The sequence below is a fragment of the Phocoena phocoena genome, chromosome 2 (genome assembly GCF_963924675.1).
Source record: "Phocoena phocoena chromosome 2, mPhoPho1.1, whole genome shotgun sequence".
Lineage (NCBI taxonomy): Eukaryota > Metazoa > Chordata > Mammalia > Artiodactyla > Phocoenidae > Phocoena > Phocoena phocoena.
This window is the reverse complement of record NC_089220.1, coordinates 135653389-135676113: the sequence shown is the minus strand read 5'-3', so window position 1 is coordinate 135676113 and position 22725 is coordinate 135653389. Positions and strand designations below refer to the sequence as shown.

General features: G+C 43.5%; 1 protein-coding gene across 1 annotated transcript in view; it reads right to left on the bottom strand.

Moving 5' to 3' along the window:
* Positions 1-19577, bottom strand: part of AGBL1 (AGBL carboxypeptidase 1) — a gene marked incomplete at its 5' end in the record, with an annotated part of 723168 nt that extends 703591 nt beyond the window's left edge. Inside the window, 4 exons of the mRNA XM_065871763.1 lie at positions 10689-10782; positions 14390-14521; positions 17730-17876; positions 19508-19577. Coding sequence (XP_065727835.1) covers positions 10689-10782; positions 14390-14521; positions 17730-17876; positions 19508-19577 — 443 coding nt within the window. The remainder of the gene's footprint in view (positions 1-10688; positions 10783-14389; positions 14522-17729; positions 17877-19507) is intronic.
* Positions 19578-22725: the final 3148 nt, after the last annotated feature.

Below are 22725 nucleotides of genomic sequence, written 5' to 3'. Positions count from 1 at the left end.
CCTTATGGGGAGTCCCTTGTGTGTTATTTGTTGTTTTTCCTTCGCTGCTTTTAATTTTTTTTTTGTATTTAATTTTTGATAGTTTGATTAATTGTGTCTTTGCATGTTTCTCCTTGGATTTATCCTGTATGGGACTCTCTGTGCTTCCTGGATGTGATTAACTATTGCCTTTCCCATGTTAGGGAAATTTTCAACTATAATCTCTTCAAATTATTTCTCAGTCACTTTGTTTTTCTCTTCTTCTTCTGGGACCCCTATAATTCGAATGTTGGTGCGTTTAATGTTGTCCCAGAGGTCTCTGAGACTGTCCTCAATCCTTTTCATTCTTTTTTCTTTATTCCGCTCTGCAGTTGTTATTTCCACTATTTTACCTTCCAGTTCCCTTATCCGTTCTTCTGCCTCAGTTATTCTGCTGTTGATCCCTTTTAGAGAATTTTTTTTAAATTTATTTATTTTTTGCTGCGCTCGGTCTTCTTTGCTGTGCGTGGGCTTTCTCTAGTTGTGGCGAGTGGGGGTGACTGTTGCGATGCGTGGCCTTCTCATTGCAGTGGCATCTCTCGTTGCGTGCCACAGGCTCTAGGCACGTGGGCTTCAGTAGTTGTGGCATGTGAGCTTCAGTAGTAGTGGCTCACAGGCTCCAGAGTGCAGGCTCAGTAGTTGTGGTGTACCAGCTTAGTTGCTCTGCGGCACGTGGGATTTTCCCAGACAAGGGCTTGAACCTGTGTCCCCTGCACTGGCAAACGGATTCTTAACCACTGAACTACCAGGGAAGCCCGATAATTTTTAATTTCATTTATTGTGTTGTTCATCACTGTTTGTTTGCTCTTTAGTTGTTCTAGGTCCTTGTTATACGTTTCTTGTATTTTCTCCATTCTGTTTCCAAGATTTTGGATCATCTTTACTATCATTATTCTGAATTCTTTTTCAGGTAGACTGCCTATTTCCTCTTCATTTGTTAGGTCTGGTGGGTTTTTGCCTTGCTCCTTCATCTTCTGTGTGTTTCTCTGTCTACTCATTTGCTTAAATTACTGTTTTGGGGGTCTCCTTTTTGCAGGCTGCAGGTTCGTAGCTTCTGTTGTTTTTGGTGTCTGTCCCCAGTGTCTAAGGTTGGTTCAGTGGATTGTGTAGGCTTCCTGGTGGAGGGGACTAATGCCTGTGTTTTGGTGGATGAGGCTGGATCTTGTCTTTCTGCTGGGCAGGTCCACATCTGGTGGTGTGCTTTGGGGTGTCTGTGGCCTTATTATGATTTTAGGCAGCTTCTCTGCTAATAGATGGCGTTGTGTTCCTGTCTTGCTTGTTGTTTGGCATAGGGTGTCCAGCACTGTAGCTTGCTGATCATTGAGTAAAGCTGGGTCTTGGCGTTGAGATGGAATCTCTGGGAAATTTTCACCGTCTGATATTACGTGGAGTTGGGAGGTCTCTTGTGGACCAGTGTCCTGAACTGGGCTCTCCCACCTCAGAGGCACAGCCCTGACTCCTGGCTGGAGCACCAAGAGCCTATCACCACACAGCTCAGAATAAAAGGGAGGAAAAAAAAGAAAGAAAAAAAGAAGAAGATAATATAAAATAAAATAAAGTCATTAAAATATAAAATAATTATTAAACAAAATTTTTTAAGTAATAAAAAAAATAAAGAAAGAACAACCAAACCAACAAACAAGTCCACCAATGATAATAAGTGCTAAAAACTATAATAAAAAAAACCCCCAAAAACGGACAGACAGAACCCTAGGACAAACGGTAAAAGGAAAGCTATACAGACAAAATCACACAGAGAAGCATACACATTCACACTCACAAAAAGAGAAAAAGGGGAAAAATATGCATATTGTTGCTCTCAAAGTCCACCTCCTCAATTTGGGATGATTCGTGTCTCTTCAGGTATTCCACAGATGCAGGTACATCAAGTTGATTGTGGAGATTTAATCCGCTGCTTCTGAGGCTGCTGCGAGAGATTTCCCTTTCTCGTCTTTGTTTGCACAGCTCTTGGGGTTCAGCTTTGGATTTGGATCCGCCTCTACATGTGAGTCGCCTGAGGGCGCCTGTTCTTCGCTCAGACAGGACAGGGTTAAAGGAGCAGCTGATTCGGGGGCTTTGGCTCACTCAGGCCGGGGAGAGGGAGGGGTATGGATGCAGGGTGCACCTGCGGCAGCAGAGGCCAGCATGACGTTGCACCAGCCTGAGGCACGCCGTGCATTCTCCCGGGGAAGTTGTCCCTGGATCCCGGGAACCTGGCAGTGGCAGGCTGCAAAGGCTCCCCGGAAGGGGGGTGTGGATGGTGACCTGTGCTCGCACACAGGCTTCTTGGTGGCGGCAACAGCAGCCTTAGCATCTCATTCCCGTCTCTGGGGTCCGCGCTTTTAGCCGCGGCTCGCACCCGTCTCTGGAGCTCCTAGGCGTTCTTAATCCCCTCTCCTCGCGCACCAGGAAACGAAGAGGGAAGAAAAAGTCTCTTGCCTCTTCGGCAGCTGCAGACTTTTCCTAGACTCCCTCCTGGCTAGCCGTGGCGCACTAACCCCTTCAGGCTGTGTTCATGCCGCCAACCCCAGTCCTCTCCCTGCTATCCAACCGAAGCCTGAGCCTCAGCTCCCAGCCCTGACCACCCTGCCGGGTGAGCAGACAAGCCTCTTGGGCTGATGAGTGCCAGTCAGCCCTGATCCTCTGTGCAGGAATCTCTCCGCTTTGCCCTTTGCACCTCTGTGGCTGCGCTCTCCTCCATGGCTCCGAAGCTTCCCCCCTCCGCCACCGGCAGTCTCCACCCGCGAAGGGGCTTCTAGTGTGTGGAAACCTTTCCTCCTTCACGGCTCCCTCCCACTGGTGCAGGTCCCATCCCTATTCTTCTGTCTCTGTTTTTTCTTTTTCTTTTGCCCTGCCCAGGTACGTGGGAAGTTTCTTGCCTTTTGGGAGGTCTTCTGCCAGCGTTCAGTAGGTGTTCTGTAGTTGTTGTTCCACATGTAGATGTATTTCTGATGTATCTGTGGGGAGGAAGGTGATCTCCGCGTCTTACTCTTCCGCCATCTTGAAGCTCCCTCATTGGCTCTTTTAAATATAATTAACGATCACTTGCGATCTAATATTAAAATAGTGCTATAATTCAACTTAAGACAGAAAGCCTCCGATCTGTTCCCATCCTGTAATCTCTGTCTAAATTCTTCAAAGAAGCTAGCTTTAGATGATAATACATCTGCTTAATGGCTTCCTTTTGACCCTTTCCTTTCCAACTAATTGAGCTGGCTTATCTCTGCTAAATAAACACATCCCCAGACACAGCACCCACTCACAGCCCCATAGGAAAAGTAGAGTGAGTTTCCTTCTCCCATGTGCTTTATATTTGTAGTATCTGAGTGTGGAATCAACCCCTGAAGAATTTGGTAATGGCCTATTAGAAGCATGTCTCCCCTCAAAGCAAAGAGTGAAGGTCATAAGAGTTTTTACTGATACAGGTCTTTCTGTACCTCCCCCGAGTTCTTCAAATCCCCTCACCCATATATTTGTGGGCACTTACTGTATTGTGAGGAGGGCATGATTTACAGGAAGATACAAACTTCTTTGCAAATGCTCCTTGCTGAGTCAGGTTGGGCTATGAGATTAATTTCTATGGAAAGTGAAAATTCTTAAGAGCCTGCCTCCAGTCTACAGAGGGTAAATGGAGGCAAATCCATGAAGAGATATGGGCACAACTGGCTTCAGCAGATAAAGATGAGAATGGAGTTTCTGTAGAGAACCCTCACCAGGGCAAAGCAGGGCACGTATGACCGTCCTAGGGTATGTAGGCCCAGGAAGTTTAGTTTAGTTTAGTTTTGTTTTGGAGATTCTGTCTATACAAACAACTGGATGCACTCAAAATCAGCATGTCAGCAACATTCCGTCTGCCCCATCTCATGTCATGCTGAGGACAAAATACCACACCAGACCGCAAGAGTGATCTCCTTGCCAGATCATCACCCTTGAATCAAGGACTGGCCATGGAGTCTCAGGACAGCCCCATATGCATGTGTTCCAGAGCTTCTCCTCCTCAAGGTATCCAGTCCACCTCACTGAGGTATTAGGGCATCAGAGAGCACCCTGAAGGGGGAGGAACAGACTGGAGCCCTGCTGATACACTGCCAACCCAAGCCCATCTCAGGCCCAAAGGAGTACTTTACACATTTCCAGGAAGGTTCTCCAAAGTCCTGGGTCTCCTAAGGAATGGGGCCCACAACAGAAGTCCTTCTGGCTCAGTTCTAAGGGCATTTCCAGATAAAGGCATGATGAGGAACTTTCCACAGAAGAGGAAGTCAGTCCATTTCATAAGCCCAACACTGAGTCAGAAAGTTCCTCCCACACTGCACTCTTATTGTTGCCATAGACTGTCACCAACTTGAAAGACAGGGTCCACCTTCTGCTGTTTTCAAACCCCCGTGCCTAGCACCAAGACAGACACTTACAATGTTGTCAAATAAATGTTAAAAATCCTACCTCAAGGCAAGTTTGATTTTCATTATACAGTAGAGCATCTTAGAGAAATGAATAGTGTCTTGAAATTAGGTTAGAAGGCTTAGTTCAATCTCTGAGTTTCAGTCACCTCGTCTTAAAATGAAGGAGCTGGACCAGCAGATCCTTAAGGACCTTCCAACTTTAGATCCTATGACTTGAATATCTATGACTGGCCCTAATAAGGGAGGGATTACTGGCTTCCCAAAAAAAGATGAGAGGGATTTAAACCAACAAACCTAGTCACCAAGGTTTAATATATGTAGGAAACTATTCATTCCACCATCAGCTACAGGCTTGGAGTCAGGTGGCAAACGCACTAATCACTCTGTCAGTAAGTTGAGCCTGTGTTGCTCATTCCCAATAGAAGCACTTGTAGGGCTGGGGTGGAATTTTTTTGTTCCTGTTCCAAGGTATCTGAGTCCAAGTGATCGGGAGCACATGGTTTCTGAAACCCCAATGTGAGCCCTTGCTCTGGAGACCACAGAGTCTAATTATATTGAACAGAGAACAGCAAAAGTCACAAAGCCATTAATGGGAGGGTAAGGGGAAAATGAACACCCAGGGAGAAATTCAGTAGCTATTTTGAAAACAGGAGATTTTGCTTCTTTGTCTCAATGACAAAGTCGCTGAGTCACCCAATCGCTCATGATCTCAGGCAACGCATTAGCTTTGGTTGAGTCTGCACTCATCCAAAAAGTGGAATGGTATGATGGTCGGAGAAAGCCCAGAAGGTCTGGCTCTGAAAAAAAAAGTAGGGATTTTGGGGGAAGGGAAAAGAGGTGCAGGACATATTTTAGAGCTTACAAACTGAAGATGAAATCACCATAAAGAGCTGTCAACGAAGCAATGCCTAGTAATCCTGAACTCAGGCAAAGCTCAAATGCCAGAGATGCCCTGAGATCAGGACTCTGAAGGGAGAAGATCACTTAAAACTATTCTATGCACAGACAACAAGAGACTAAGCTGAAGAATTTGCTTATGAGGCTTGCTAAAGACACAACACATACCTCTTCTCCTCTTGTCAAAGTGTTTGAGCCCAGGTAAAGCACACAGCCTCTGAACACCATGACCTCATAGAAACCCAGGCGCCCAGGAACTCCTGAGCCTGATGAGTATAACTCACAGCATGAGAGCCCTGCTGAAAGCCTGAGAGGACATTGAGGGGGTGTGAATACTGGAAATGCTGTCTTCTGTGAGGGTTAGACCAGCAAGGTCCTGAACAGCACATTTCCTGACCTCCTGCCTTCTTGGGAAAGCTCCAGAGAAACTGTAAATGAAGGATGAAGGAACCATCTCAGCTCATGGATGTCCTGAGTTCCCTTTCTCAAAGGATGGTGCAATGGTCAGGGAATACAAGGGAGCTCAAGGTCCAACCTCTGCTAGGAAGACTCAACCCGTTTCTGATTGACTCTGATGTTTTTGAGGCAAGAGAGGCCAACAGAGTTTAAAGTCCTGGGAAATAAACCAATGATAACAGCTGATAATTCAGCTTCAAAGGTTGGGTTAACTATTGCCATGTGAAAATGTTGGCCATGCTTTGGAAACAGTTATGTGGACAGACAGTGGAAATTGTCATTATTTTTACCAAGACGCTTAGGTCCACCCTGGAAATGAGGGCACAAAGGTACAGAAGGTGTTGAGACATGGAACAAACACAGACTCTTCTAAGGTCACAAGATGAGTCAGCCACAGACAAGCAATTCATCTTTGCCTCAAAAAATTTTTCTACTTAGTGAATTTGGAAAGCTCAAAGACAGCTTTGGTGCAGATAAACAAACTTGTTCACAGTAGAGCAAGCTAGCAAGAGCTAGCTCACCCTGGCCCTGTGTCATTTTTCCCTCCCTGATTCTATAAAAAGCTCCCCCATAAATTCTAAAGCCCCATAAATTCCAGCCGAATGGATTATCAGACCAAATACTGGAAGCCTAGCTCTGTCTCAAATAGGAAGCAAAATTTGAATGTCGATGCTGCCCGTCACATCCCCTCAAACGCAGATCTTTCTCTTCTGCCAATCTCAGTCAGTTTCCCCAGACAACTCTAAGTAAAAGACAAAAGACCCCGTCCAGTGAGACTGTTCTCTTTCAGGCTGATGGTTGCTGCTTCTCATTCTCTAGAATGAGTCCCCTCCCGCAAGGCACCTCGTGCAAGAGAGTTCTGGGTAGACCAGCTACTTCATTTCCCAGACATGTTTAGACATGATAGAACCTCAAATGTGAAGTTGGCTTGGTACCAAGAAATAATAAGATAATAAATATGAAGTGCCTACTATAGCACCCACTCAGTAAATGTTGGCTTTTATTCGTCATTAGATAGGTTATTCAAAAAATATAAAAATTTTTTAATTGAAGAATTTCTTTTAAATTGAATTAAGAGCCTACCATGGTCCTGGCACTTGGGTAGGACCAATGGATAACAGCAAGATAAATATAATTTGACTTCTACCTTTAGGAGGTTTAGAATTTATATGGGAGAGAAGACACACACGCCAACATGGTGCAGAGTCAAATCTGATATATATTAAAGGAAAATATGAACAAAGTGCTGGAGGAGGGGAAATTCCTTTTGTCTGGTGAGGTGAAGCAGGCACCATAAGGTAGGGTCTGAAGAATGGGGGCAGCTTCTGCCATTCAATAAGGCAGGGCTGCCCTTCCAGAGGGAGGGAAGCACGTGAGGAAAGATCTGGAACAGGACAGGGCATCCCAGGTGCAGGGGTAGCTGGATAGAAAGAAAGATGAGAGGAGGACTAAAAGGGAAGCATGGAGATGGAGATAGCGACACAATCTTGATTGCTTTGAAGTCAGGAAATACCAGTGGGAGGGCTACAGGAGCTGTCTAGGTCTGAAGAAAACTGCTCAGACTAAAGCAATGGTCATGAAGGAACAGGGGCAAGCCGACACAAATCTATGACAGTAAGACTCTGCCAGCACGGTGGGTATTTGGGAAGTGAGGAAGGCTTGGAATAGCCACCTCCCCTGAGAGTGAGGGCTGGCACAAGGCCACAGAGGGTGAGTGACATTGCTCTGCATGCCCCTTGTCTCTAGAAGGTGTGTGGTTTGTTTCTCTGTCATAAATCTTGCCCTGAATACTATCTGGAGACAGGGTTTTATTGGAGGACAGCTGCATCACTAATTTTAGGTTTGTGCTAGAGAAATAGGGCAGGTTTAATCTCCAGGGCAGGGAGGAGTCATAGTGACACAACGCTGGGCATCTGTTCCTACAGAGGCATCCAAGAATAACTCTCCCGGGGCTTGCTAGCATTTGGAGGCTGACACTCAGTAAAGCTATTCACGTCCCCTGACATGTTACTTCATCCCTGAAAGACCCCTTCAAACTCTCAGGTTCTGGCATCCAAGTGGAGTTGAGTAGAACTCATTGGGGTACAACTTAGTTACTATTTGGGAAACGGAGTTCATGTGAGAAGGTGAGTAGTGGCAGAAACTTCCCATCTGCGTGTTTGCCTCTAGCTTTGCTGCCAGATCTGAAGCAGGCAGCCAAGTACCCAACAGCATTTATATTCATAACGAGGAACAATATTAAAGCACCTCAAAGCTTCCAAGATTTTTGGCACAGTATTTCTTAATGCCCCCAACAAACCTAAGAGGTAGGACTTGATATTCACACTTTGAGAAATGTAACAGTTTAGTTAAGAAAGGATAAATGACAAGCCAAGGAATCAGCTAGAAAGAGGGGGACAAGGTGGGTCTTCTGATTTTAGCACCTTTGCTCTTGTCTTGCTGCTGGAGGCTGGGGGAAAGGCAGAAAACAAGGCAGCTTTGGGAAAGAATTCAAAAGCAGAGGGAACAGACATTTATTTCGCCTTTGAGAGGAAAGAGCCATACGATGGAGGAGAAAGACTCCCCCTATCATTAAGCAAATTGGTCCATGAGTATGTACGTTTAGATGAAACACACATTTAGGTTAACAGAAATTTAACAAAGTTTAACCGCTTGTGATTGTCTTATATATGGTGGTTTAGAAATCAACTGCTGGACATAGACTGTGTAAGGTACTCCGGTGGTGGTTTAAGAGCTAAGGCTCATGTATCAGACAGGGTTTAAATTCCAGCTCTTTCACTTAAATCCCAGCATGTTACTTAACTTCTTTCAGCTTCAATTTTTTTTTCCCTGTAAAATTGGGGAGAGTAATAGCACCTGTCTCGCAGAAGAAAGGAGAGGATCAAACGAGATAATGCATGCTAAGAGCTTAGCATGGGGCAGAGCACATAATAAATGCCATGGCAATGACAGCTCTATCGAAATGGTTGGTGGAAAAGCCTCTCCCCGATGGAGGCTTGGTTTTAATTTGGCATTTGGATCAAGAAGGGGAATCATCTTGTCTAACTTTTACAGAACAGACCAGAAATGCAGAAATATGCCCGAGGTCCCTGAAAAGTCATTTTGTCATCAGAAACATCCACCCCTGTTTATCCCTGGGGTTACTTTCCAGGAGAAAAAAAGCAATAGAGATGGCAACTAGCAAGAGTCTCTGAGAAGGGGGCTTCTGTGCTTTGTTGCTTACTCCCCCTAGCTCAATCTGAATAGGGAAGACGATAAAAGCTATCAGGATCCCAGAAGGGAAGGGCCTAGTGCCAAGGTAAGCTGGGAGGGGCTTGCCTAGAGGAGCTCTCCAAACAACATGGTACCCGAGTGAGTACTGTGTGATACTGGTATGTGGATGGGCCCAGGAGACATCACTAGATTTTCACATGATGTAGGGTAAGCAACCAAACATTCCTGAGCTGCCAAAGAGATACATGGAGACAATAGCAGATTAGAAGAGTCCTGGTGAGTAAGGCAAAAAGATATGGCTCATGCATTGCTGACCAAAGGACACGTTAAGACTGCATATGTCAGCAGCAAAGGCCCACACACCACGATAAAAACCGAAATATCCAAATCAAACATATTCAAATTGAATAATGGAAGTTTAAGAGGGAAATAAAATATAATTACAGAAAAACCAAGAAAGTTAATTTCTTTGGTCACTGAGCTTGTGACTGAAGTTTCATACTTAACTAAATGAGGATCCCTTGACGGAATTTAGCTGAACCCCATTTTGCAATACATTTGCACTTCAGAGAAGAGATTTCTCAAATGAGGCACATGCAACACTGACTCCCCCCAAAAAAGGTGGTCTGCAAACAAAAATAGTTCCCTAACCAAATTAGTTTGGGGAAAGGGTATATACTACATACCCATCTTGAATATTCTGAATGTGTGTTGGCTTTATGAAGGCTTTGAGAAGTCTTACAGTAAAGAAATATACCTAACTTTGTTTAACCCAGTACTTCTCAATATATTTGATGAGAAATTTTTTTTTTTTACCAAGATATAATGTTTTTCACTCTAGGAAATGCTGGTGTAGAGAGCTGCAGGTGAGAATGGATGATAATGGCATTATTGTGGTTACCCAAGAGAAAAATAATCAGGTGGAAGATGAGCTGACGATTGATGCTGGGATGCAGAAAATCTCATGGCTGGTCATGGAAATGCTACTTTGCCAAATGACCCCATATATCTTGGAAATTGGCTGAATTTTTTTCTAATATTCTTTCAAGGTCCTCGCTGAGTCACTCCCATAAATGATGGATCTTATTGGTTCCAAATATCTCTAAAGCCTGCGTCTCTGACCCTTTTTTTAAGTTTGTGATTCAATTCTCTCCACTCCAGGAGGCAGGGCCAGGGAGAACAGGCTGAGTTTCACTTTCCAATCATAAAAACACATCTCAAAACTAGCACACAATCAGAATTTCATATCAGAAATTTAGGAACCCTGAGAGCATCATCTTTCCCTATGATGTCTGGACTGTCTTTTAAGGGCTGTACTCACTATGGTAGAGTCTGTGATTAAAAGAGATACCTGAAGGCTTCAGGCAAAAAACAAGGGCTTTTGAGTCAGACAGATCTGGCTGGATTCAAATCCCAACTCTGCCTTTTCCTAGCATTGTGACCTTGGATAAGACTCTCTCCACATCTGAGTTCCCTCATCTGAAAACGAAGATGATATTACATCCATTCAGGTTATTGTGACAATCCGAGGAAATGATGCATGGGTGGGGAGGGATGCGAGTTGAGACAGGATAAAATCACAGTACCATATCTACAAGGGGGAAGTCGTCGCTCAGTGAACTGGAAGCACCAAGAGAATATCTATGAGACCCCATATCTCTATCTACTACAAAGAAGACAAAAGTACTAAAAATTGCTCTGTACCTGATTACTCGGGTGCGCTTCTGGGTATAAGGGGTGATGACCTTGAGAAGCAGTTCCATTGCTCCATTAATTCCCAGCATGGCTCCCGTGGTGACTGAGAAAGACAAAAGCACACTAGTTATTGACCCATCTGAACCAAGCATTATTTTCAGCATTACAGAATGAGCCTAAAATATAGGGGAGGTCCATCACCTTTCTTACCAAAGGCAACTTAAAAGCAGAGAAACTCTATGGTCTTTTATCCCTGGCTTGGAAGTTAAAGATTATCTGAAAAGCACACATTATCTTCCCATACTATCTCTTTCTCAAAAGGGTCCCAAGCCATGAAATTATGTTTTTCACTTTCTGGTGGCCCATTGCCCTACTCCTTTGTATAGTCAATCAGAATAGCCAAGGCAATTGCCGAGCAGATTTTTTCTGTAAGCAGATCTTTGGGTTTCTGGCAACTACTTAAGTTCAAGCTGTTTCACCCACCACCGACTTCCTATATGATACATACATGCACACACACACACACACACACACACACACACACACACACAGAGAGCCAGTATCTTAAAAAACACTTTCTTAGACGTATTTTGCTGTTTGGAGACTTCACAATGAAGAAAAGTCGTAAGTGAATGGGATAAGTTTCAATCCAACTTGGACTGACTTCTTTAAAACTTCAAGAAGCAATCTAATAAAGAAGATAGTGCCCTTTTTGTTCCACCCCGGTTCCAAGTTCCCCTACAACTTTTGCACTCGGATCGCCCATCACTAAAAGGCTACGGCTTGACTATACCTCTATCCATTAGAATGGCAAAGGAAGAATCAGTTGGTCCTGCTCAGAGGTAACTACCAGAAATTTTTGCCTTTTTGCCCAATTGGATGGCTATAAAAACAGAGTGATAGATCTGAATAATAGAAAGAGACCGAAAGGGGTAGCTGGTCATCCTGGTGGCTTCAGGTAAGTACTTTGGATACAAAACTTCTCATCTCTGATGATGCCCCAGCCACTCTGCAATATTCCCAGCACCTCACTCCACTCAGCTCACTTTAGGAAGAGCTCTGATCACGTCAAAAATAAGAGGAACCCACAGGATACAAAATGGAATCTTGGCCCGAGGCAAAACTTTCAGTGGGAGAAGGAAAGAAGGTTATCTTCCAAGGTGTGACCCTTTTTCCTTTCCTTCACTATACTGTTGTAGTAAAACAGAGACCTATGAATGCCTTGTGCTTTGGACCAGCTTTGTTCCACGAAATATGAGTGGAAACAAGGAGGTCAGGGAGAAGCAAAGAGATAAAAACAAGGGAGGCTTATACTGGCTTGCTCCAAGCCTCAGGAAAGGAGGAAAAATGAAAAACTGGAGTCTCTAATATAGTTCAGCTCAGTAAAGTCCACCAGAGAGCGACTGAGGCTGATGTCTTAGTTATCACCAGGAGTGCGTGTTCCTGGAATACCCTCTATGCGTTCGTCCCTCCTGAGGCTAGTACAGGCAGTCATTGAATGGATCAAAATTCAAGAATTTGGCATCCTAGTTCTGCCCATCAATCTTCCCTTCCCATGGCTACTAACTCAGTCCTTACTTCTAAATTGGCAAAACACGCTGGAGTAAACTCCTGGCAAATAATTCAGCAAAATTCTAGTATTAAGTAGAGTTAGAGAGGAAATAGTTTTAAGAGCATGAATTCTAGCATGGGAGACTTTAGACTTGGAACTGAAAGAGGATAACAATAAAAAGTCCTCACTAAGTTCTTCCACGCTGGATGCCTGCCCAAGGTTAGACCTCTGGCAGCTCTATAAGCAACCTCACCGGCCATCTGAGAGCTGCCGAATGGTTCGCTGGCTGTCACAGACCCATTACGGTTCCAGCCAATTCCTTCTGCAGATAGGAGCTGTTTAGCAAACTTGCTGGAACATTCAACAGTGGCTAACAATTCACCAAAGAGACAGCAACCCATGGGCTTCATGAACTCTGCTTGCCTCTCATCAGTAAAGTCAATGTGTAGAGAGTGATCGTATTTTTTTTAATATTTTATGGAACAGTTCATACAATAAATGTTGTCTTAGGAGACACATGGCCACCTCCTCATACCCACAGGCACATCTCAGCATTTTTCAGAGCTCCCTGCTGAAGGAATTCTTCAAGATCTCTATAATCAATGTATATAATAAGAGTAAGTTATTCATCTTAACTATTCTTTACGAAACCAAAATAAGATACTTCAAATCTCGTGCTGCTGGCAAGCTCCAAATGGGGGTGACACACCTTCTGCCTCCTCATTAATAAGAGTTGTCCTTTATACAAAGCCACAACTTCTCACTTAGATTTTCCTTTATTAGAGATGGGTTTGGACAGATTCTTTCAGCCTCTCTCAAATATTCTCTGATTTTCTGCTCAACATACATGAATATGAGTGGAGATTCTGTCTGTGAACACGGAGTCAAGCATCTGTCTCATTATTCCCTAGAAATACTTTCTTTTGATGGGTCTTCCATGCTTACTCATGGAGTTAACCAATGAAATATGTCCCTAATATTTTGTTAGTTCTGAGGATAGTTACGGAAAAAGGTCACCACCTGTTTACTCCCCTTATGTGTGTGATTCCTATTATTTCAAAGGACTGAGGGAAAAGATTAGAGCAGAGAAGAAAAACTAACACTTAGCAACTATTATGTGACGAACTTACCCGTGAACATGATCTTACTTATCCCAACCACCAAGTCTATGAGCTCTTATTACAACTGTAATTTTACAAAGGAAGAAGCTGAGGTTAAACAGGTTAAGTGCACACATCATATGACTCTTAAGAAATGAAGTCAGAGTCAAGCCCAGGTCTTCTTGGCTCTAAGCTCATGTCCTTTCCTCTAGAGAGTATTACATCTAAATAGTTGTCACTTTTGTTCTGTAGGAAAGGGGCTTCAAAAGGAGAAATAAAAGTCTGTGTTCTTTACACTGAAATAGGTGGTACAGAATATAATCTATTAAAAACTGTATCTGTATGGAGAGTAGAATAAACATGAATTTTGCAGTTAGAAACTTAGCCCTCATGACTTATCTGTATGAACTCAAGCAGTTTCTTCATTCTTCTAAGCTTCATTTTCTTTTTTCTTAGCTATGAAATGCTGAGTCTACATACAGGATGGTTATGATTATCAGAAATAATTCAAATCAGGAGATGGCAAATAACATCAACCCATGTGCCATGATATATCAAGTTACCTGAAAGACTATGTTGAGAAGCATTGGGAGATAAACTTTGGTAAAGGATGTCATGAACAATGAGTGACTTCAGGGACATAGTGGAGAGACTTGTGATGTGAGGGTCGCTCTTGACAGCTGTAACACATTGCTCTGTGCCTTGGATATAAGGACTGAATAAAGTCTGCCTTCCCCTGCCACAGGTCTTTTTCACCTTGTAGTACTGACAGAGAGACGTAGAGTGCTAAAATGTTTTAGCTCCCAAGGGAAAACAATATGGATCTCTCACTTTAAGCACTGGCTCAAGAGTTCTCCATGGCTGAGAAGGAAATGAAGAAATAACTTCTCACCTCTACGGTCTCTAGAACATGAGGCTCCTCCTGGTTTATTTATCTTGTTGGGACTACATCTGTCCTCCACCCATGCCCTCCTTCCAACCACACCCCCAAATGGTTTCCAGGTGTCCCAGCCCAGATCTGGAAGTCACCCCCAGAGAGTCACAATTGAGTTGCTTACCACTAAAGGCAAAGACACGCAGAGCCCAGAGACAGTGGAGGAGGTTCTGGCTGTGAGACAGGTTTTTCCTCGCCAGAATCAATGTCACATCAAGTGCTTCAAATTCCAGTGCCTTCTGTCCAAACTTTTTATCTATGAACACAGATCAATCCATCTTAGTTGTGTTTCACATTAATTCTGAAGGTTGTATAATGTGTGGGGGAGAGGAAGACAAAGATGGTGGAGTGAAGAAGATTATCATGGTCAATGAGACTTTTCGGGTCTAGTAGAAAATGCTACTAAGTATGTCCCCATTGGAACCAGATGACTCAAAAGAGCTAATCGAGGGTATACATATGGTCCATTATTCTTCAATTAATATTTACATGAAGTCTTGTGGGTTGTATGACTTGCACCCCCTATATGTAAAAATGTTTCTGGTTGTCCTCAAACATGAGCTACAGTTTAGCTGGGTATAAATTTCTTCCTTTAAGACAGTTCCAGAAGTAAGGATACTTAAGTTACATAACATTCAAATGCATTGTGTGAACCTTGATTGGATCCTTCTCTGAACATGTCTGTAAAAGGCATGCTGGGAACATTTGAAGAAACTGGAATGAATATAAATATGTATGATTGTTAATTTTGTTAGATTTATGACCATGGTATTATGATTATATAGGAAAACGTCTCTTTTCAAAGAAATGCACTCAAAAGTATTTAGGAGTAATGCTATCTCTAATTTTCCTTAGAATATTTCAAATAAAAATAAATAGGTTAAGGAAATATGGCAAAATGTTAACAATGGTTAGATCTAAGTGATAGGTATAGAAGAGGTCATCTTTCTACATGGTAGAGAACTTTATAATAAAACATGAAAACATAATTTCAGAAAATAAAATTTTCTCCCCAAATTTCTCTAAATTATTGATTCAAATAACCTGATATTCAGTGTTGTGGGTTAGTCATTATTATTTTAATAATTATTAATAATTATTAATATTATTTAATAATTAGTAATAAGCATAAAAAATAAAGGGAAAAATATATTTTAATTCTATGCTCCTGGCTCCCACTAGGGATAATATGTGACTGTGCCACCTGTCACATTTGTTTGTGTCCTTTCCAAAGTGCAATGCCCAAATCACCATGTTTGTTTTTGCAAGAATACAGTCACTACCAGATTCATAGCAGGTAGAAATAAGTAAAACAGAGACAACATCCTAAACCTCGTTTACCAATATTTATCTCTGGACCACAAGACACCAAAAGGCAAAGAGACTGTGACTGAACTCATATGACCCGCTTCCTTTATCAGAAAAGAAAGATACCTATCTGGCTCCATTCATGAGCAGCCAATCTCATTTCTATTCTGTTCAGGTCAGCCCCTGACAGCTTGAATGTCAGTAACAAGGACTACCATCTTTATTTAATGGCAGAAGGTGTAATTATGACAATAATAATATCAAGGTCCATACCTTGAAAATCACTGCCCTGGTGCATCACTCATCTCTCTTTCTCCTATGAAACCTACATGACTCTTGTCCATCAAGCTTCTGGCGCCACATGCTAAGCAGGCAACATACAACCTTGCTTAATCCTTACAGCAACCCAAGAATTATGTACTGAGACCCATTTTGTAGATGAGAGCCCAATGGTAACTTGCCCAAGGTCACACTGCTAATAAATGTCAAAGCCAGGCCTAAAACCCAGATCTGACTTCCCAGCCTCTGCCATTTACTACCAGGGTGTATATCATGTCTTTTCTGTCTGTTTTTGGAGTTCACTTGGCCCACTCTTTGTTTTGCTGACTTCTTCTTATCTTTCAAGTTTGGGCTCCAATGTCACCTCTCTCTGTCCACATCATCTTAGAGGAACATCACCTTTTCTTTTCCTTCCAGTTATTATCTAGTTAATTATCATTGTCTGCTATTATCTAGTTAATCTAGTTAATTATTCTGCCCTTCCCCACTTGAATGTAAGTCCCATGCGAAGAGGCCCCTTATCTGTCTTTGTGACAGTGATGTTCCCAGTGTCTAGAACAGTGCACAGCCCTGGGAGATATGGAGTAAAAATCTGTTGAATATTCAACAGATATTCAATGAATATTGGTTCTATTGGTTTTGTCTGGAACATGCTCATGCAGGTGCTGGCTGATGCCTGGGTCTCAATCATTATCTATGAAATGTAGAATGGACTCAAATCACAGCTCCAAACATTGAAAGGAAAGAGTATCCCAGAGCCCTGTGCCCTCAGCTGCTGCTGCCTGCACTGAGCATCAAAGATCCAACTTTTGGAGAACCTGAGCTTCTCGACTGTAATTTATGTAAGAATGCACACAATCGGAGCTTAACTGTTAGGACTAATTTGCAACGTTTACATGCATCCTGAGTGCCCAGGCTTTTTCAAATGTGCTCCAAAAATTTCTAGGGTTGTAGGGAGGTGTTTCAGTCTTCTACGAGGAAAGAGAAATGGATGTGCGGCATAAGTGGAAAGAATTCTAGACCCCCATCGTCTCTTCAACCAAGGAAGCTCCACTTCTATGTGACATATTGTAGTGAGTTGAAAACCGTGCCCCAAAATTCATGTCTGCCTGGAACCTCAGAATGTTATCATATTTGGAAATATAGTCTTTGCAGACTTAATTACTTAAGATCATACAGATTTGGATGGGCCCTCAATCCAATGGCCAATATCCTTATAAGAGGAGAGGACACAAAGAAAGACACAAGAGTAGAAGGCCATGTGAAGATGGATGCAGAAATTGGAGTGGTGTGTCTATAAGCCAAGAAACACCAAGAATTGCTGGAAATTACCAGAATCTAGGAGAGAGGCATGTAAGAGATTCTCCCTCAGAGCCTCCAGAAGGAACCAATCTTGCTAACCTCTTAATTTCAGACTTTTGGCCTCCAGAACTGTGAGAAAATAAATTTCTGTTGTTTTAAGCCACCAGTTTGTGGTAATTCATTACAGCAGCCCTAGGCAATTAATGCATTTACATAACGAACCTCCATATAAGATGTTATTTGAAGAAATGTTCCATTTATTTTTAAAGTTATTGAAAACCTCCTTGGAGTATCTCCCCTCTGTCCCCCATATGCCTCATGCCCCATGTAGTCCATGCCTGCTCTGGGTCCTGTCCTAAGCACCTAAGTACCTTGGATTTGCTGACATCTACAAACCTCTCCTGGACCCTCACCTTCCAGGTGAGGTTGGGGCTGGTCCTGCCGTCACCACCAAGGTGTCTATACCTCCCTGTTGCTCCGCCCTGTACTCCCCAACAAAAGATTCCCAAATTGCTCTCATGATAACATCCCCAGATGCCCTTTCAGTCATCTTTGGGTCCCAGGGGTATGGGTACCTCGTAGGCCAACTTTGGCCAGCAGCCGGAAGAGGGGCAAGAGGATATCATAGTCTGGAGAAGCCGTCCTGGCTGTGTCCACCAGGGTCTGCAGAAGGGCTTCGCTACCACCCTTGCTGATTACGTAGCAAATCCTCCGGTCTGTGCCTGAGGGGGAAAGCAGAGGAGTGCTGAGCCTCAAATAACTACCCTCATTTCCTTGGAACAGAAAGCAGACCCCACAGCTAGAGACAGAACAAGGATTGGTTCATTTCACCCCAGAAATGAAAACTGTGGAGTTCTTGAAGCAACTTGTGTAAAGTTGTGCTATTAGGTAAGGGGCCAGGGTTGCGGGGTGGGGGTGGGGTGCGAAATGGAGAAATAATGGAATATTTCAGAAATTGCAGCAGCTGTAATAAGCGGAGCCTAAAATCTACTTTCCTGAGAATCTATTAAGTCTCAGTGTATCTGTGCACTTGTGTTGCATGTATAGAAATATGCATATAGGCTTATGTATAATCATATACTTAATTAAAGAGGGATCAGTATCCCCTCAGCTATAGGTTTGAATCATCTACAAGAGGGTTTGGTTTGATAGCTTATCTGGAATAATTTCATGGATGGTGTTAATGATTATTTGGTGCTGACCTTCAGTAACAGACCTGCGGTAAATATGGAAACAACCAGAATAATCCCTTGAGAAACAAATATCTAATCATACGTCTAGGGAGTTTGAAGAGTGTCTGGGGCTAGGGTAAGGTATATTGGTCTTTCTACCTAAGAATAGTTTTAAACATCTTGCCCCAGGACAAGCTCAAAAGCAGGGATTACATTTCAACTTGGAAGGGGACCCACGTGACTCTCTATGCACTTGGACAAAGGTGGCCAACAGGGTGGGAGATTATTAGCAAAGAAGACCCTCTGATTTTTCATCCTCTACTAAAGGGGCAATAATCACTACCTATTTCAGAAGGAGAACTCCAAGGTTTCATTCTAAGAGTTCCAGACACCACTGGACAAATTGAAGGCAGAAGTACCACAGAGGACAAGTGGTCTTCACCTACAGAGGGTACCTCGTGCAGAAGAAGGGAAGTCACCCTGCCATTGGAGGGCAGCACAGCCTACGGAAAAACCTCAGTATGAGTGGACCCTTCCTCCTGAGTCTGTAATCTGAGGGTTTGTGGCTTTGGAGCGACATTCACTTCGGTATGGTCTGTTTGGTGATAATACGTCTTTCTAATGCAATGTGACTGGCTACATAGAAGTGAAAACTGAGTAAATGTTGGAATGTCCAAGAAGCTGTGTTTTCCAAGACCCTCACATGGAAATGAGCTAATAGAGGCGTGCCCCAATTAACTCAGTTGATGCCAATATAGTCACCTCTGTCATTTTATCTCTGAAAATGTAGTGGCTGACCACTCTGCTAAGTCCAGCTCCTGCCTCATCTTCCTGTCTCCACTGGACATATGAAGGGAGTTGCCAATACTTGGCTCTCTAAATGGGCCATGATGAGGGAAGCAGGGGAGGCAACAGGTTGAATTGCTGAGGGCTGGAGGTCCTTGTCCCCAGAAATGAAGTATCATAGAATCACCACCAAGAGTCTAATTCCCTCCTAAGTTTGGATCACCATAGGGTGAGTGACAAGACTGAAGAGCACAAAGTACAACCCCATGGTGATTCTGTCTCTCACAGAAAACTTGAGCTGGAGCAAACCCCCAGGCTACATAGGTCCCTGGGAGACACCACAGCTGCATGCCTCCATGTCCACCACACAAGGGATGAGGGCATGGCTTACTCACCAACGGAAAGCAGATCTCCGAGGACCTGGAGGATGGTCAGGGTGGACTCCCTGTCAGAGGAGCTCTGCAATGAAAGCACAGGCAGCCATTTTTAAGAAGGAAGGTGAAGGTGCAGCCACTATGGAGAACAGTATGGAGGTTCCTTAAGGTTACCATATGATCCAGCGATCCCACTCCTGCGCATATATCCAGAAAAGATGAAAACTCTAATTTGAAAAGATACATGCACCTGAATGTTCATTACAGCACTATTTACAATAGCCAGGACATGGAAGCAACCTAAATGTCCAGATGAATGGATAAGGAAGATATGGTACATATATACAATGGAATATTACTCAGCCATAAAAAAAGAATGAAATAATGTCATTTGCAGCAACATGGATGGGCCTAGAGATTACCATGCTAAGTGAAGTAAGTCTGACAGAGAAAGAAATATATCATATGATATAACTTATATCTAAGTTATATCATAAAATCTAAAAAAAATTATTCAAGTGAACTTATTTACAAAACAGAAATAGACTCGCAGACATAGAAAACAAACTTATGGTTACCAAAGGGGAAAGATGGGGGGAAAGATAAATTGGGAGTTTGGGGTTGACATGTACACACTACTATATATAAAATAGGTAATCAACAAGGACCAACTGTATAACACAGGGAACTGTACTTAATATTCTGTAATAACCTAAATGGGAAAAGAATAGATACATGTATATGTATAACTGAATCACTTTGCTGTACACCTGAAACTAACACAACATTGTAAATCAACTATACTCCAATATAAAATAAAAATTAAAAAAAAGAAGCTTCAGGCAAAACAAAGGAGGTGGCATGGTCAGGGTACACATGGGAATGGCAGGGCTGTGTTTCCTTTTACTGAGAAAGACTTCCTGCCATAAGAGATGGTTGAAGGGTTGTTCCTTAAATAATGACTATGAGGGGACTCACTGAGTTAAGGTCTCAGGGGTTCTGCCACCATATTTAGACTTCAGGATCCTTCTTTGGGGACCCATTTTTTTAGTAACATCAGCAAGATGGGCAAGAGAATAAACATTGATAATTTATGCAGAAACAGCAAATGAAAGGGGCTTTGTGGGCCAAGTTAGCATAGTTCACACTTATTTCAGGAGGCTTGGACTATTAGATGCAGGGCAAACAGCAGAAACCAAAACCCACTAAAATGTTCCGATGGAAAGAATTCCCTGACTGACAAGGATGAATTTTTATTTTCTCAAGAGACACCTAGGGTAGCACCAAATCACATGATATAGATGCTCTATGGGATGCTTGCAACGCTTGATACACTCTACCCTTTGTTATACACAAGAGGATGCTGAGATTCAGAGGGAGGGAGGATTATTCAAATCTTCTGTGGTGACCCACAGAGAAAACCCCAAAGTTACAGCCCAGGCCAGGTTCCCAAAAATCAGGCCAGTGTTTGTTGTGCTGTAATATGCTAATTTTCTAGATCACAAGAATTTATTTATCTACTAGTTGCAAGTTTGTACCCATAAATAACACCTCTCCAAATCCCCCACTCCAGCCCCTGGTAACCATCATTCTACTCTCTGTTTTTGCAAGTTCAGCTTTTTTAGATTTCATGTATCGGTAATATCATATAGTATTCATCTTTATCTGACTTATCTCACTGCACCTAATGCCTTCAGGATCCATCTGTGTTGTTGCAAATGACAGAATATGCTTTTTATCATGGCTGAATAATATTCCATTGTATGTATATGCATCTTCTTTATCCCTTCATCTGTTGAGTGCTCTTAGGTTGCCTCCATATATTGGCTATTATGAAAAATGCTGTGGTGAACATGGGTGTGCAGAATTCTCTTCCAGACACTGCTTTCAATTCCTTTGTATATATAGCCAGGAGTCCTATCTTACACCACTCACAAAAATTAACTTGAAATAGATCAAAGGATTTTTTTTTTTTTTTAGTTTTGGGTCCCACTGCATGTGGGATCCTAGTTCCCCAACCAGGGATCGAACCCACAGCCCCTGCATTGGAATTGTAAAATCTTAACCACTGGACCTCAAAGGAAGTCTCAGATCAAAGATTTAAATCTAAGACTTGAAACCATAAAACTCCTAGAAGGGAGGAGACCTTCAAGACGGTGGAGGAGTAAGATGTGGAGACCACCTTCCTCCCCACAAATACATCAGAAATACGTCTACATGTGGAACAACTCCTACAGAACACCTACTGAACGCTGGCAGAAGACCTCACTTCACAAAAGGCAAGAGACTCCCCACGTACCTGGGTAGGGAAAAAGAAAAAAGAATAAACAGAGACAAAAGGATAGGGACGGGACGTGCACCAGTGGGAGGGAGCTGTGAAGGAGGAAAGGTTTCCACACACCAGGAAGCCCCTTCGCAGGCAGAGACTGCAGGTGGCGGAGGGGAGAAGCTTTGGAGCCGCGGAGGAGAGCGCAGCAATAGGGGCACAGAGGGCAAAGAAGAGAGATTCCCGCACAGAGGATCAGGGCTGGCCGGCACTCACCAGCCCGAGAGGCTTGTCTGCTCACCCGCCGGGGTGGACGGGGGCTGGGAGCTGAGGCTCGGGCTTCGGAGGTCAGACCCCAGGGAGAGGACTGGGGTTGGCTGCGTGAACACCGCCTGAAGGGGGCGGTGGGAGGGAGTCTGTTGAGTGCTCTTAGGTTGCCTAAGAAACCACAGAAAACTGGGAGGGAGTCCGGGAAAAAGTCTGGAACTGCCTAAGAGGCAAGAGACCATTGTTTCACGGTGTGAAAGGAGAGGGGATTCAGAGCACTGCCTAAACAAACTCCAGAGATGGACGTGAGCTGAGGCTTTCAGCACGGACCCCAGAGACGGGCATGAAATGCTAAGGCTGCTGCTGCAGCCACCAAGAAGCCTGTGTGTGAGCACAGGTCACTATCCACACCTCTCTTCCCGGGAGCCTGTGCAGCCCGCCACTGCCAGGGTCCCGTAATCCAGGGACAACTTCCCCGGGAGAATACACAGCGCACCTGAGGCTACTGCAATGTTATGCCGGCCTCTGCCGTCACAGGCTCACCCCACATTCGTACCCCTTCCTCCCCCCCGGCCTGAGTGAGCCAGAGCCCCCTAATTGGCTGCTACTTTAACCCCATCCTATCTCAGTGAAGAATAGATGCCCTCACGTGACCTACAAGTAGGGGCCAGGCCAAAACCAAAGCTGAACCCCAGGAGCTGTGCGA